Here is a 17,777-nt window from a genome sequence, read left to right as displayed (position 1 = left end):
AGAATAAATTTTAGAGAATCTGTTAAATAAACTGTTGGATGCTTGGAAATATTGAAGCATCAGAAGAAGGGTAGATATTAAGAATTAAAAATAGTGGTTAAAAGAAACAAAGTATGAGAAGTGATAAGAGTTTATTTAAGTGATAAAGAGCTTTGAGAGGTACTGGAAGCATTAAACTGCCCTTCAGCATTAGACTGATGGATAAATGTACTTGTTAAAACTAAGAAGTGTGTGTGGCAAATTCTTTGAATTAGAAATAACTCATAAAATCCACAACATGAGGAATTGTTATGTGAGAATTGGCTTTTTTTTTTTTTTTTTTTTTTTTTTTTTTATTATTTTATTATTTATTGTCTGAGGCACCTAGAAAGGAATGCATTTTAAATTTCGTTGTGCAACTTCTGTGTACAATGACAATAAAGATTCTGATTCTGATTCTGATTCTGATTCTTTATACCATGAGAGATGACAAAATGAGTTGCCTGGGGTAGTGAGTATTGTTGATGTTTATGTCGGCCTTTGTCAGAGGCTTATATGTGATTAGACGTATACGTTGGCCCTTAAAGTGGTGGCTTATAACTGCTAGAGACATTAAATTGATGATATTCCTGTTGCATAGACTAAGGTAGTCTCCTTGAGATAAAATAAGAATTGAAAATTACTAACTGTCTGGATTATCTCTCATGGTATACGCTGGCAGGGAAAATTTGTTAAAAGTGTTGAATGAACAAACTAGAGACTAACAAATTGGCATGAAATTGTTAGAAACTAGTAAAAGTTGCAAGTAAAAGTATGAATGATTGAGGCCTTTGAATGCTTTAAGTTGAGTGGTGGATTAAGTGGTGCCCTTGAGTGTTAGGCTGCTGGTACCTCTAATTCAGTGTGGGCTGATTCTGAACTGAATGAAAAGAGGCTTAAACACTCAAAGAAACTGGTAAAACAAAATTAAAGGTGTATAAAGTCCAGAGAACAAATATTAAGGTTATAGCAAACATAAACAAGGAAGGTGTCCCTCGCTCACTTATTAGGTAAAGATAAATCATTTTCTTGATTTATACATCTGAAGGTCAGGAATCTGGTAAAAATTCCAAAACTGGATCACACAGGAAAGGAAACAAGTGTCTGTTACTGTGTGTATCTGTGCGTGCATGTGTGTGTGTGTGTGTGTGTATCTGTGCGTGCATGTGTGCATGTGTGTGTGTGTGTGTGTGTCTGGGAATTGGTGTGAGTGTGCGCGTGACTCTGAGCATTATTGAGTGTGTCAGTATCTGTGTTTGTGTGTGTCTTGGAGAGAGAAAAAGAGAAAAAGGAAAACAGCAGTTGCAAAGTTTTAGCATATGGAGTGTGTGGTGGTGTGTGTGTGTGTGTTGTGTGTGTGTGTGTGTGTGTGTGTGTGCGCGCGCGCGCGCGTGTGTCTATGTCTGTGTCTGAGTTGGTGTGTGACTGAGAGACAAATCAATTACAAGTCCTGTAACTTATTGTTGCTTTTCTTTTGGACAAACATTTTTATAGACAATTTTTAAGGGAAAAAAAACAAAAAACAGAACAGCTTGAAAAATGTTGAAATTCATATCAAAACCACTGGAAACATATATTATTGGAATACAATTATAATTGGTTAAATATAATAAAAATATATAAATTGTTATGTTTTAACATGAACAGAACTAAAAATTGTAAATCCAAAGAAAAGACAAATGTCTTAAAGGTGTTTTAAATTTTCTAGGTTGTGGTTTCAGGATCCTTTTTCTTTCAAAAACTGGTAATTTAAGTCTTTCTTTCTGATTAATTTTCTTAAAAATGAAGCTAGTATAACACACTTATGCCTTAATCATCCCAAACTGAGGTGTTAAATGTAAATGATGATTTATATATTTATTAGAGGCCATTGTTTTCACTTATGGTTGTCAACAAAACAGAGGGCCACTCTGGATTGTTCTGGCCCACTTTAATGCCTGAGTACGGTCTCATATCAATAGATCTCTATTTGAAAATCTGCAAAATAAGAAGAAACTAAAACTTTAAAAATGATTTGGCAAATAAGATCATTTTTAAAGGCTCCAGGGACCCTTCAGGCTGCAAATATTCTGCCTGAATGTTACTGCCACTGTAACATACTGTAAATTATGTGATGACTTTGACAGTAACTTGAATCTTTCAAGTCTTTTTGGTGCTTTTTCTCACTCTTTATTTCCATACATGTGTCTGCATTTTTTTGTGCACTTCTGTGTTTGTGTTTGAGTGTTATTAGTCTGACTCTAACTACCAGGAATGTTGAAAAGAGAACCAGGAGAACCCACTAGCAAAATTTCTGCCAAAGCTTCATATTAATTTATCTGCAGCCGCTGTGCAAAAGACTCCCACTCCACAACAGGCCTCCACTGTTACTCAAGCAAAGGTTCCTGAAACTAACTATGATCCAGTGATCATAATGGTTTAGAAGGGGGTCTGTCAATGCTTAACATTTTTCCTGTCAACTTTTAGGACAGCTGAGGAATTGAAAGGTTCTCCATAATGGTGGAGTGGGAACGATTTTCAGGTCACAGTTGAAATTTGTCCACCTAATGATTCACAGTCTCCTCAGCCTGTGCATAAATCTGTGAGCCAAAGCACAACCTGTGTATTCATATTAGAAAAGAGACAAAAATCATGATTCATGCTGTCAGACTTTGCATAAAGCTGCTGAGATGTTTTCATACTTACGCAGCTCAACTTACTCAAGGAGATGTTTGATCCTGGTGAATCTGAAGTCATAGGAGAGTGTGTATGTCTCATACAGAGTACCCCTTATGGTGAAGCAGCACAGCAAGTCTTTAGGCTGCAGCTTGTAGAGGTCAAAGGTCAGTTTGGCGATCCTGTTCCTCTTTGGTTGACGAAAGCATGGAATAATCTGAAACATCCAACATGTTGTAATATCTGATCCACAGCCTCTGCACCTGAAGCTCTGAAGGCCTCCTCCAACCATCATCAAACACTTAGACATTTTAAGGTGCTGCCATCTGCTGGAATAACTGGAGAAAAGAACATCTTTGGCTCTGTCTACATAGCCACTCAGAAAATTTTGATTTGGTTAAAAGGCTTTTTTATTATTAAAAAAAAAAAAAAAAAAAACCTTTTTGGGCAACTAAAAACTTTGACTCAAGCTAATTTTGCACATAAATACTGTATTTTTACACAGATATCTGTCAGAATAAATCCCTGATTAGAGAAAAATGTGCTCAATTAGTTCCTTATCCCCTTCCTGTCTGTTTCCTGTATGTTCTTCATGCTGCTGCAGCATGTATACTTCCCTCCTGGGCTCAGTGAAGATTGACATCTCACTCCATTAATGCACACGGAAACTCAGCTGCAGTGATGAACATACTCTCTGCTCTCATCCGTTGGCTCTCACCTTGCCCTTTGTCCACATGTCTCCATTCTCCAGCACCATCAGTAATGTGTTGTTGGGCAGTGAATGGAAGAACTCCTCTGAGTCCACCACAGTCCCATCCTCCTCTAGGACTAGAATCAGGAATTGGCAGGACAACATGAACACCCTTGCTGCCTGGGACACAAAACAGGAACACAGAACAAACAATAATGTATCCAAAGAGGTCCAAATCTGATAATATCTGTTAACAGACTGAGAAAATTGTCAGTCTATGAGTGCCAGCCATAAAAGATGAAGCCAATGTGGGTTGGTCACTTGGTGTTGGCTCTCACTGCGGTATGTATCACTTCCTGTTCCTGTTTCGGAGCACAGTGTTGTTTTGCTGTCTGTTAGCTGTTAAATCTGTGTAACTCAATCTATCTGGAGAACGACATATTTCAGTGTAATCTTCACCTATTTTATCTAGAGCACACTCTTTGCTGAATCACCTGTATTCACATTACTCACTTTATTTGTTTTTAGAAATTCGCTAGCTTAGCGCAGCTAGTAGCTTAGCTCTTAGCTGACTCTCTAGCAGCATGGCTTCTTCTCCTGTCCCTCCTGCACTTTCCTACTTTGTGTCACATGTTTAGTTACTCCTCGGCCTCCTTTAGCAGTAACGGTACTTGTAATAAATGTAGTCTGTTTGTAGCTCTGGAGGCCAGGCTTTCTGAATTGGAGACACCTGCACCCTGGAAAATCCTACATCTAGCCAAGCCCCTGTAGTCAGTGCGGACCATGGTAGCTTAGCTCGTTAGCGCCCTCCCCCCTCGAGCAGATCCCGAACAGCAGGGAAAACAGGCCGGCTGGGTGACTGTGAGGAGGAAGCGTAGTCCTAAGCAGAAGCCCCGGTTACACCACCAACCTGTTCACGTCTCTAACCGTTTTTCTCCACCTGATGACACACCCGCCGAGGAACAAACTCTGGTTATTGGTGACTCTGTTCTGAGAATCGTGAAGCTAGAGACACCGGCGACCATAGTCAAATGTCTTCCAGGGGCCAGAGCAGGCGACATTCATGGAAATTTGAAACTGCTTGTAGCTGTCGCAGAGAGAAGGTGTTTATTTGTTCATATTTAATGTCATTTTCTTTGTAAATACTGAAAATTAAATTTACCTTGTGTTGTATTACTGACATCTATTGGTGGAGTTTTGCATTGCATCAATAGGCGCTCATGCAGCGAGCGCATGACTGATTGATGCACACTATCGGAGGCTACCGACAACACCCAGAAAATGTTAGTGTGGATTTAAGCTTGAAAAGGAAAAGAATGGACGAGATGGACAATAACTCTCCTAAATGTTTGGGCAGAAGGCGCACACGGTATGTTTATGTATTTACTTTGGATGTAAGTTTTATTTTGGTTGTAAATGTAAGTTAATTAACATATGTTTATATTGTGCATTCAATGTAGTTTTTCACGGTGTTACTGGCAAAGAAGAAAATAAAAGCTGGTTAACATCAGTTGGAGCGTGGCTTTATTCTGCACCAAACAAAAACCCTTTGGGAGCCATTATAGTGAAAAACGTCGCCTGTTATCGAGTGAGCAGTTGGAGTCCTGCACGCCACGCTTTGAGGAAGGCAGCTCATGGTTCTTCAGCTTACCTGTTTCCACATCATCTGGACATCTGAACTGCAGTGGTCCACGCCGGGTAACTAAAGGGGACCAAGGCAACATTTGGAACAGTGCAGTTTGCATTGAATCACAGCACCCATCAGGTCAGACTCTTTTGAGTTTTGGGAAAAAGGGGCAAAGCTAATATTGTGCTTTACAGCTGTTGGAAATTCATTGAAGGTTGTTACTGTGTGTGTTAATATTTGACATTTGAAATAGCATACTCTGGTTAGGTGTTGGTTTAAATCACTGTTGCAATGGAGCAGAGTGCATCAGAAACTCGTGTTTTGGAGGAAATACTAGTAGCTCTAAAAGATGAAAAGGCACAGTTAGAAAGGAAATTAGAAACTGAACTGGAGGAAGCAGAAAGACAAGAAGTAGAGATTCGCATAGGTGAAATTCAAGCAGACCTTGAAATACATAACATAGGGCTGCCTCAACCACCATCTCAAGCTGAGACAGAGGTGAGACGCTCAGAGCGTCAAAAAGAACCAACAGAAAAGATGCATGAGTTTAAGCAGATGGCGATAACAAGCAAAGAAAGGAAGTTTATGTCAATGTATATAAACTTTAAGGCAGAGATTCAACTCACCAGGTCGAAACTCAAAGAAGAATGCTCAAAGTCAGAGTTAACTGAAATGATCAAGTCAGTGAGAAAATGTGAGTCAGACTTGCAGCAGGATTATGAGACTTTACGTGCACTGACTACACCATCTCAAGATATGAGAAAAAAGATGGACAGCTGCACTTCAGTTACTACTGAGATGATTCTACTTTTGAAAAGACGTTATGCAGATGTTGACAAGGAGTTTGATGCAGCAGCTGTGAAAGAGTCACTCCTTCTCTTGCTTCAAAGAGAAGATGCAAAATCAATCTATGGCTCAACTGTATCTAGAGCTGAAAGAAGTAGCCAACACTGTCATAATAAAAAAAAACAAAACAAAAAAAAAAAAAAACACTGTCATAGTCAGCAAGGAAGTCATGTATCTGCGAGAAAGGCAGAGGCAGCTGCACAACTGGCATCTAAACGAGCTGAAATAAGCAGGGAAATGGAAATATCAGTCCAGAGAAAGAAGATACTAGCTCAACAAGAGAGATTAAAAATGTTGGAAAATCAAAGAGATCTTGAGGTCATGGAGGCAGAATAAATGCGTATGCTAAAGAGGAATCCAAATTAAACGCTGAAATAGGAAATAGTGAAGTAAAGAGTACTTTGTCTGTCAGTCAGCTTCCCAAACAGCAAAGCAGTCTTCCATGCACCCAAGTAGCCCAGAGGATAGCACCTCCTCACTCTGAAGGTAAACCCATCCAGCTCTTACAAGGTGTTCTAGTCCCTCAGTGCGATGTTAAACCAGTGCCAAAGGAATCTGAGTTCTCTCTTGTTCAAGCATTAAAGGAGTCCTTTGCCATGACTAGACTTCCAGTACCTGAGCCGTTTGAATTTCAGTGGAGTGCTCTACTCCACTGAAATTCGTGGAGTGGAGCACTTGCTTTAAGGCTCTAATTGAAACTAGTTGCTCAGATTCAGCTCATAAGCTGTTCTATCTGAAAAAATACACAAGTGGAGAAACACTTAGTGTGTTAGAAGGAACATTCTACAGAAGTGATGAAGAAGCCTACAAACAGGCTTGGGATGCACTGAACAAGCTCTATGGCCACCCATTTGTGGTTCAGAGAGCCTTTCGGGGAAAACTAAGCAGTTGGCCAAGGATTGGGCCAAAGGAGTCACTTAAGTTAAGACAGTTCAGTGATTTCCTCATTTCCAGTAAAAATGCTAAGCCACATGTGCAAGGTCTAAAGGATTTGGATGATTGTGAGGAAAATCAGAAGATACTACTGAAACTTCCTGACTGGGCAACAACACGCTGGAACCGTCATGTCACTAAAATGGTGGATAAAGGAAAGGAATATCCAGGTTTTGCAGAGTTTGCAGACTTTGTGGCGGATGAGGCACGCATAGCATGCAATCCCGTTTCTTCTCTGTTTGCCTTAAAGAACACATTTGAAAGGCCCGTAAAGGAACAAAGACGTACGAAAGCTAATGTCCTGGCAACATCAGCGAATGTATCTAAAAATCCAAAGGCCACAACTACGAGGCAGAGCAACAGGAATTCCAAACCCAATCTTTCTTCAACTCAGAGCAAAAGGCAAATTGAATGCATCTGCTGTAAGCAGCAAAATTTCATCTATAAATGTGATAAGTTTATAGCAAAGCCTCTTGAAGAAAAGAAACAGTTCATTAAGGACAACAACATGTGCTTTGCTTGCCTTAGAGTAGGTCACATTTCCAAAAACTGTCAACAAAGAGTAACATGTAACGTGTGCAGGCGAAACCACCCTTCTCTTCTCCATGAAGATTGTTCAGGAGGAGACAAATCTGAAGTGACACAAGAGAAAAATGCAGCCACTCTCTCATGTAGTGTGAGAATGGGCAACAGTGATTGCATTTCAATGACTGTACCAGTGTGGCTTTCATGTGTAACATCGAAGAGACTAGAGATGTTGGTTTATGCCTTGCTAGACACCCAAAGCAGTAACACTTTTATTGATCAAGACGTGTGAAAAATTGCAAGCAATTACAGAACTGACAACAATGACTGATAGAAGTTCAATCATGTCTAGTCAAAGGGTGAATGGACTGAGAGTAAGAGGGTACCACTCATAAGAATATATTGAGTTGCCACCTACATACACTCGAGAATACATTCCTTTGGAGAAAAACAATATTCCAACATGAGAGATGGCAAATAAGTGGCCTCACCTACTCAGTATTGCAAATGAGATACCAGATCTCTTGGACTGTCCTGTAGCACTCCTCATTGGTTACGACTGTGCAAGAGCTTTAAAACCAAGAGAGGTCATACCAGGGAATGATTATGATCCCTACGCAATCAAAACAGACTTAGGCTGGAGTATCGTGGGATCTTCTAAGCCCTGGACAAGCTCAAGGGAGGTAACAGGGATCTGCAATCGCATCATGGTGAAAGAACTGCCATCAATCACACCTGCTTCTGTGATTAAAGCACTTGAAACTGACTTTCTGGACACAAATCCTAAAGAAAGGAACATATCTCAAGAGGACATTCAGTTTCTGGAGATACTGAAGGATGACATTCACTACAATGAGAAAGGTCATTTGAAAATGCCCCTACCTTTCAGAGAACGTCCACAGCTTCCAAATAATAAGCAGGTCGCAAAAGTTCGCCAAAAACATTTGAAAAGGAAAATGGACAAGAATCCCAAGTACAAGGAGGATTACATAAAGTTTATGGAGAATGCTTTTAAAGATGGTTATGCAGAAGAAGCAGATGGCCCACCAAAGGATGGTGACACATGGTACATTCCGCACCACAGTGTGTACCATCCAAGGAAGCCTGACAAAATTAGAGTTGTTTTTGACTGCTCTGCTAAACATGAAGGCATCTCTTTAAATGACCACCTACTTACAGGCCCAGACTTGACCAATACTCTGGCAGGAGTATTATGCAAGTTTCGAGAGCATCAGATTGCAATAACATGCGATGTGGAGAAAATGTTTCACCGTTTCCATGTCAGCCCAAAAGATCGGGATTTCCTAAGATTCCTGTGGTGGAAAGATGGGAATACTGATAGTGAGCCCAAGGAAATATCGCATGCGAGTGCACATTTTTGGAGCAGCATCATCACCAGGATGTGCTAACTATGGCATGAAATATCTTGCAAGTGAACATGAGAAGAACTACCCTTTGGCAGCCAGCTTCATTCACAAAAATTTCTATGTGGATGATGGACTAACCAGCATTGATTCAGTCGACAAGGCAAAACAGCTGGTCTGTGAAGCTCAAAAGGTATGTGCTAAGGGGAGACTACGCTTGCACAAATTTGTGTGCAACAGTAAGGAGGTTTTGAGTGTTATTCCAGAAATGGAACGAGACAGCAATGTAAAGGACGTCAACTTGAACTACTCTGAAATTCCAATGCAAAGTGTATTGGGAGTAAAATGGAACATTGAGGCTGACATGTTCTCATTCAGTGTAGCCCTCAAAGAAAAACCAGCTACACATCGAGGAATTCTGGTAACAGTAGCAAGTGTATACAACCCATTAGGATTTATTTCACCCTACACTCTAACTGGGAAGCAAATACTCCAGGAAATGTGCAAACGTGGAGCAGGATGGGACGAATCTATTCCCCCCACATTGAAGACAAAATGGGAGGCTTGGCTCCGTGAGTGGGAAAATCTTGGTATCTGAAAAATTCAGATACTAAGATGCCTCAATACTGAGAACATCTGCGAAGTCAGGAAAATTGAACTGCATCATTTCTCTGACGCTAGCACCAGTGGCTACGGACAATGTTCATATATCAGGATTGTTACTGATGAACAAGTGCACTGTGCGCTAGTTATGGGTAAAGCCAGAGTGGCTCCCACAAGAATAGTCACTATCCCACGCCTTGAGCTCACAGCAGCCTCTGTTTCTGCTGGGGTAAGTAACTTCCTCAGAACAGAGTTAGAGCTAAAGGTTGATGTGGAGTTTTTCTGGACAGATTCTCAGGTGACGCTTGGGTACATAAAAAATGAGGCTCGCCGCTTTCATGTATTCGTTGCTAATCGAGTGCAGAAAATAAGAGATATTACTGATCCAAAACAATGGTTTCATGTGGAAACTGATCAAAATCCAGCAGATCACGCGTCTAGGGGTGTCATGGTGGCCGATCTGATACACTCAAATTGTTCACTGGACCTCAATTCCTATGGGAAAGGGAAATCACCACAAATCAACATTCCCCAGAGCTTCTCGTTGATGATCCAGAAGTAAAGGTCCTTAAAACAGATGCCCTTGAGCAAGACAGCTTTCTTGAGAGATTTTCAAGATTTTCTGATTGGAATACAGCCCTCAAGGTCGTAGCAAGGATTAAAAGACTTGCAAAGAGAGACAAGTCAGAGCTCATTAGTGTAGAGGAGAGACAAATGGCTGCTTTTGCACTCATCCAAGCAGCACAGAAGGAAGCCTTTAAGGAAGAGCTTAAATGGTTTAGTCAAAATTCAGCTAAACTATCAAAAACTCATAAAATGTACCAACTCGATCCTATCCTTATGAAGGACCTGCTTAGAGTTGGAGGACGGTTGAGGAAATCCTCAGCATCATTGGAACTAAGACATCAATAATCCTCCCAAAGGAAGGGATCATCACAAAACTCATCCTTGACCACTGTCACAAGAAAGCACAACATCAAGGCCGAGGCCAAACTCTGAATGAGCTCAGGGCCAATGGTTATTGGATAATAGGTGCCAGTAAAGTAGTAGCCAAGCATATTAAAGGGTGTGTCACTTGTAGAAAGGTGTGTGGACCAACTGGGGAACAGCGCATGGCTGATTTGCCATTGGATAGGGTAGATCTCTCACCCCCTTTCTCTTACACCGGACTTGAGGTTTTTGGACCCTTCTATACAAAGCAAGGTCGAAAGGAATGTAAGAGGTATGGCCTATTGTTGACATGTCTAAGCTCGAGAGCTATACACATTGAGATGTTGGAGGATCTCACCACTGATGCATTTATAAATGCATTGAGATGCTTCATTGCAATCAGAGGTGCAGTGAGACAGATTCGTTCTGACCAAGGCACACACTTCGTTGGAGCTGAGAACGAGTTTGAAAGGGGCCTACCAGAGTTAGATAAGGAGAGAATTTCTACCTATCTAGCCAGAAACCAGTGCGATTTCCGAATGAACGTTCCTGAAGCTAGTCACAGGGGAGGTGTTTGGGAACGCCAAATCCGGACAGTTAGGAATGTTATGAGTTCTGTCCTACCACAAGCCACAGGAAGATTGGATGACACCTCTTGGAGAACTTTCCTTTATGAGGCCATGTCAATCGTGAACCATCGTCCACTCACTACAGATAATATCAATGACCCCAAAAGTGCTGAACCTTTGACGCCTAATCATTTGCTCACTATGAAGGAGTCAGTGCCACTCCCGCCTCCTGGTAGATTCATTAGAGAAGATTTGTACGCCAGGAAGAGGTGGCGGAAAGTGCAGTATTTGACAGAGCAGTTCTGGAGCAGATGGCGCAAGGAATACTTAATCAGCATCTGCTTAAGACAACAGTGGCATACGCCCAGAAGAAATGTGGAAGTTGGGGATGTAGTGATTGTAAAGGAGGACAATGTTCCTAGAAATGAGTGGAAATTGGCAAGGGTAGTTGAATCGACTAAAGACGATGATGGTTTAGTGCGAAAGGTTAAGATCCAAGTAGGACAAACAGATTTGGGAAAGAAAGGTGAACGTTTGAAACAACTATCATTCTCGAGAGACCAGTTCAGAAACTAGTGGTATTAGTTGAAAATGAGTCCTAACTTGTAGAAGAGGTTGCAAGGGTTAACTTAAACATGAATGTGTGATCTTTAAGACTGTAAGTAATTTCACTTTGTAACATAGTATGATGGTTGATTGTCATTTCATGGAAAATTACGAGATTTAAATTTGTTCAATTCATTGTGAATATAAATCCTTTGTAATTTTCGTGGCAGTGTAGCTGTCGCAGAGAGAAGGTGTTTATTTGTTCATATTTAATGTCATTTTCTTTGTAAATACTGACAATTTAATTTACCTTGTGTTGTATTACTGACATCTATTGGTGGAGTTGTGTATTACATCGAGAGGCGCTCATGCAGCGAGCGCATGACTAATTGATTGATGCACACTATCGGAGGCTACCGACAACACCCAGAAAATGTTAGTGTGGATTTAAGCTTGAAAAGGAAAAGAATGGACGAGATGGACAATAACTCTCCTAAATGTTTGGGCAGAAGGCGCACAGGGTATGTTTATGGATTTACTTTGGATGTAAGTTTTATTTTGGTTGTAAATGTAAGTTAATTAACATATGTTTATATTGTGCATTCAATATAGTTTTTCACGGTGTTGCTGGCAAAGAAGAAAATAAAAGCTGATTAACATCAGTTGGAGCGTGGCTTTATTCTGCACCAAACAAAAACCCTTTGGGAGCCGTTATACTGCTGGCTAAGGCTAATCGTAGATTTAGTAAGATCGTTATTCATGTCGGCAGTAATGACACCCGGTTACGCCAATCGGAGGTCACTAAAATTAATATTGACTGGGTGTGTAACTTTGCAAAAACGATGTCGGACTCTGTAGTTTTCTCTGGGCCCTTCCCCAATCAGACCAGGAGCGACATGTTTAGCTGAATGTTCTCCTTCAATCGGTGGCTGTCTGAGTGGTGTCCAAAAAATGACGTGGGCTTCATTGATAACTGAGGAAGTTTCTGGGGAAAACCTGGTCTTGTTAGGAGAAACGACATCCATCCCACTTTGGATGGAGCAGCTCTCATTTCTAGAAATCTGGTCAAATTAATTAACCCTCCTAAAACCCCATCACCATAGAGATGGTGCCTGCCCCCAGACCACCAAAAAACAAACCTGAAATCAGCAAAAAACTATTTAAGCATAAAAATTCCAAAACAATAAATAATATAGCTTCCTCAACTGCACCAAAGAATAAGACAATTATCCATCCATCCATTCTCTTCCGCTTATCCGGGCCGGGTCGCAGGGGCGGGAGCCTAAGCAGAGAAGCCCAGGCTTCCCTCTCCCCAGCCACCTCCTTCAGCTCATCCGGAGGGACCCCAAGGCATTCCCAAGCCAGCCGAGAGATGTAATCTCCCCAGCGTGTCCTGGGTCTACCACGGAGCCTCCTCCCGGTGGGACATGCCCGGAACACCTCACCCAAGAGACGGCCAGGAGGCATCCTATTCAGATGCCCGAGCCACCTCAACTGGCTCCTTTCGATGTGGAGGAGCAGCGGCTCTACTCTGAGCCCCTCCCAGATGGCCGCACTCCTCACCTTATCTCTAAGGGAGAGGCCAGCCACCCTTCAAAGGAAACTCATTTCTGCCTCTTGTATTCGCAATATTATTCTTTCGGTAACTACTCAAAGCTTGTGACCATAGGTGAGTGTAGGAACATAGACTGACCGGTAAATTGAGAGCTTCGCTTTTACACTAAGCTCCCTCTTCACCACGACAGACCGGTGCAGCGTCCGCATCACTGCAAAAGCAGCCACGATCCGTCTGTCGATCTCCCGCTCCCTTCTCCCGTCACTCGTGAACAAGACCCCGAGATACTTGAACTCCTCCACTTGGGGCAGGAACTCATCCCTAAGCCGGAGTGGGCACTCCACCCTTTTCTGGCTGAGGACCATGACCTCAGACTTAGAGGTGCTGATTCTCATGCCAGCCGCTTCATACTCGGCTGTGAACCATTCCACTGTGAGCTGGAGGCCACCCCCAGATGAAGCCAACAGGACCCCATCATCTGCAAAAAGCAGAGATGAGACTCTGAGGCCACCAAAGAAGAAGCCCTCCGCCACTTGGCTACGCCTAGAAATTCTGTCCATAAAAATTATGAACAGAATCGGTGACAAAGGGCAGCCCTGATGGTGTCCAACACCCACAGGAAATGAATCCGACTTATTACCAGCTATACGGACCAAGTTCTCACTGCGGTTGTACAGGGACTGAATGGCCCACAACAATGGGCCAGACACCCCATACTCCCACAGGACCTCCCACAGGATACCCCGAGGGACACAGTCAAATGCCTTCTCCAAGTCCACAAAGCACATGTAGACTGGTTGGGCAAACTCCCACGCACACTCAAATATCCTTGAGAGGATAAAGAGCTGGTCCAGCGTTCCGCAACCAAGACAAAAACTGCATTGTTCCTCCTGGATCCAAGGTTCGACTAACGGACGGACCCTCCTTTCCAGCACCCTGGCATAGACCTTACTGGGGAGGCTGAGGAGTATGATCCCCCGAAGGTTGGAGCACACCCTCCGGTCTCCCTTCTTAAAGATGGGGACCACCACCCCGGTCTGCCAGTCCAATAGCACTGCCCCAGATCTCCACGCGATGATGCAGAGGCGTGTCAACCAAGACAGCCCTACAACATCCAGAGCCTTCAGGAACTTAGGGTGAATCTCAGTTGAAGTCAGCAGCACCCCACCTGCACTACATTAGGTCTCTCTCTTCCAAGTCCCTGTTAGTAAATGATTTAATAATTGATCAACATATGGATTTATTTTGCCTTACCTGGTTACAGCAGGATGAATATGTTAGCTTAAATGAATCAACACCCCCGAGTCACACTAACTGTCAGAATGCTCGAAGCACAGGTTGAGGAGGAGGAGTAGCAGCAATCTTCAATTCCAGCTTATTAATTAATCAAAGACCCAGACAAAGTTTTAATTCTTTTGAAAGATTGATTTTATGTTTATTAGATCCCATTCCTATTAGACTGTTCAAAGAAGTCTTTCCAAGTATTCATGCTTCAATCTTAAAAATGATCACTGTCTTTATTAGTCGGCTATGTACCACAGGCCTTCAAGGTGGCTGTAATTAAACCGCTACTTAAAAAGCCATCACTGACCCAGCTGTCTTAGCTAATTATAGGCCAATCTCCAACCTTCCTTTTCTCTCAAAGATTCTTGAAAGAGTAGTTGTAAAACAGCTAACTGATCATCTGCAGAGGAACGGTTTATTTGAAGAGTTTCAGTCAGGTTTCAGAATTCATCACAGTACAGAAACAGCATTAGTGAAGGTTACCAATGATCTTCTCACAGCCTCTGACAGTGGACTCATCTCTGTGCTTGTCCTGTTGGACCTCAGTGCAGCTTTGATACTGTTGACCATAACATTTTATTACAGAGATTAGAGCATACTATAGGTATTAAAGGTACTGCACTGCAGTGGTTTGAGTCATATTTATCTAATAGACTCCAATTTGTTCATGTAAATGGGGAGTCTTCTTCACACACAAAGGTTAATTATGGAGTTCCACAGGGTTCTGTGCTAGGACCAATTTTATTTACATTATACATGCTTCCCTTAGGCAGTATTATTAGAAAGCACTGCATCAATTTTCATTGTTATGCAGATGATACTCAGCTTTATCTATCCATGAAGCCAGATGACACACATCAATTAGTTAAACTGCAGGAATGTCTTAAAGACATTAAGGCCTGGATGACCTCTAATTTCCTGCTTCTAAATTCAGGTAAAACTGAAGTTCTTGTTGGCCCCACAACTCTTAGAAACATGGTGCCAAACCAAATACTTACTCTGGATGGCATTACTTTGGCCTCCAGTAACACTGAGAAATCTTGGAGTCATTTTTGACCAGGATTTGTCCGTCAATACACATATTAAACAAATATGTAGGACCGCTTTTTTGCATTTGTGCAATATTTCTAAAATTAGAAACATCCTTTCTCAGAGTGATGCTGAAAAGCTCATTCATGCATTTATTACTTCTAGGGTGGACTATTGTAATTCATTATTATCAGGCTGTCCTAAAAGCTCCCTGAAAAGCCTTCAGCTGATCCAAAATGCTGCAGCTAGAGTACTGACAGGGACTAGAAAGAGAGAGCAGATTTCTCCCATATTGGCTTCTCTTCATTGGCTCCCTGTTAAATCTAGAACAGAATTTAAAATCCTTCTCCTCACAAACAAAGTCTATATTGTTCAGTGATCAGTGGATAAAAACAGTGGTCAGCACTTTTTACAGTGACATTTAAGCTGCCCGACCCCCAAAAATGGCCAAATGAAAAGTGGAAAACAGGGATTTTCCAAACAGGTAGGAGGTAGAGGACCTGTTCATGGACATCGGAGTTAAAGCGTCTGTCTCTTTTCCCCGTATGCGATGTGCTGGGATGTAGGATGTAGGATGGATGCAGGAGAAGATGCAGAGGGACACCTGCACAGGTGAACTAACAAATGGTAAATGGACTAGTTCTTATATAGCGCTTTTCTACTCAGTATGAGCACTCAAAGCGCTTATACAACCTGTTTGCATTCACCCATGCACTCCCATTCATACAAGCACTTCCATTTTTTTATGAAGCTAAGTGCTTTTTTAATTAACTAACATTCACTCACATTCATACTCCGACAGAACGGTCGGAGAGCAACTTGGGGTTAAGTATCTTGCCCAAGGATACATTGGCATGTAGCCCGGAGTAGCCAGGATTCGAACCGCTGACCTTCCGATCAGTAGGTGACCTGCTCTACCTACTGAGCTACAGCCACCCCAACAATGCATCACTGCATCACACAGCAGGAAACGCTGCGCAGCAAAGTTCTGAAGATAAAACAGGCCATGAGCATCGTAACACAGGCAGTGAACTTTAGAAGAGGCAAAGTTTTAAGTCACCGGCAGTTTCAGAGGAAATAGCTTTTGAGTTTGGTGACGCGCCTTATACACAGGTGCAATGAGCTACCTAAGGAAATTGGTCAACTTCATGAAAAGTAAAGGAAAAGTCTCAACAGGGCTCCAGCATAAAAGGTGGCTGTGTGAGAAGCATCCATACATCAGTGGAGCTTCAGGGATGGGACCGCGTGATTACACGTATGATTGACAAAAAAAAAAAATCAGAACAGGTCTCCACCGCTGTGTTTGCAATGGAGTTTTTTGCCATTTTTATCTTAAAAATTTAAAAATTTTCATCAGCTTGAAATATATAAATTTTTCCTGATGTTATTTTTGAAGAAAAATTTAATTTTACATTTTATTTAATGTGTTGAGGAAAAAGTTGCTGTATTCTGGCCATTCAAATTCATGTTGATGATTGAAACTATTATTTTTAATCCTATTCAGCCTGCGACTCAGACTGTGTCTTCAATTTTGGCCTGTCCTGTGACTGAGTTTGACAGCCCTGGATTAAAGTAATGGAGGTGGTGGGCATGACCAAAAATAGATGAGATGCAGCAGCATTACTGGTTTTAGCTTTTGACTGACAGATTACACGAACAATAGGCAGACATGTCATAAATTTTGGATGACTGACGGAACATCCATTAACCTTCTCGTCTAGTTTTGTCTCGTCAACAAAAACTGACATACGTTTTGTCCTGTTTTAGTCATCAAAGAGCCATGTTGCTCTTGTTATTGACTCCTTATCGTCATGAAAAAAAGGGTTGTCAATTAAATAATTTCGTCATCATTAACGAAAACAACACACACACAGTGAGATGCCATATGGTGCCCCCATCTAAAACTCCTAGAGTGGAAACTAGGGCTGCAAGGATTCATCGATTAACTCAATTAAATCAATTGTAAAAAATTATCGACACAAATTTACTTTGTCGATGCTTCGTTTAAACTCTGCAGCTCTCAGCTGTCTCGGTGTAAGCAACGCTCCTCACTAGCATCAGTGCTCCGTCATCTTTTTGTGCGTTTATTGGTGGCTGGCAAACCAACATAGAACTGCATTACCGCCACCTACTGGACTGGAGTGTGAATCACTCACACACACACACACACACACAGATTCTAAAAAGCTCTCCGTCGCTGCGATGGATTTCCTTTAACACAGAGTGGATCATCGCTAGAGTTGCCACCTGTCTCTAAAATACAGAACCCCGTATGTTACAGGACTCCGTGGAATACGGCTCCGTAACATGCGGGGTTCCTTACTTTACGGGATGGGTGGCAACTATTGCTGACGTGCATTTCCACGCCTCCACTGCTCTCTGTGTGTCTGTGTTGTGCTCGCTGAGAATTTCAGCTGTTATTTTTGTCTTTGCTTCAGCTGTAGCTACCAGAACTGGTTTGCTAGCGAGCGTGGGCCATTAGCACTAGTGATGGATCGGTACCGGAAGGCCCGCCCCCCAGGACTGAGGGGTTCCGTCAAAATATTTTTTATACTTTAATCCCTTATTAGTGACTAAATACAGACCTGCAGTAGAAACGTAT

At 42.0% G+C, this 17,777-nt stretch overlaps 1 protein-coding gene across 1 annotated transcript in view; it reads right to left on the bottom strand.

Annotated features, from left to right (window-relative positions):
- The window catches only part of LOC115784903 (cell death activator CIDE-A-like), a 58,172-nt gene that overhangs the window by 21,167 nt on the left and 19,228 nt on the right, over positions 1-17,777 (bottom strand). The window contains exons 3-4 of the mRNA XM_030736308.1: positions 3,392-3,544; positions 2,718-2,890 (exon numbers count right to left, since the gene is read on the bottom strand). Of these exons, the coding sequence (XP_030592168.1) occupies positions 2,718-2,890; positions 3,392-3,544 (326 nt within the window). The remainder of the gene's footprint in view (positions 1-2,717; positions 2,891-3,391; positions 3,545-17,777) is intronic.

Source organism: Archocentrus centrarchus, chromosome 8, assembly GCF_007364275.1.
Source record: "Archocentrus centrarchus isolate MPI-CPG fArcCen1 chromosome 8, fArcCen1, whole genome shotgun sequence".
Lineage (NCBI taxonomy): Eukaryota > Metazoa > Chordata > Actinopteri > Cichliformes > Cichlidae > Archocentrus > Archocentrus centrarchus.
Note: the sequence above shows the minus strand (reverse complement) of the source record. Positions and strands in the feature narration are given on the sequence as shown.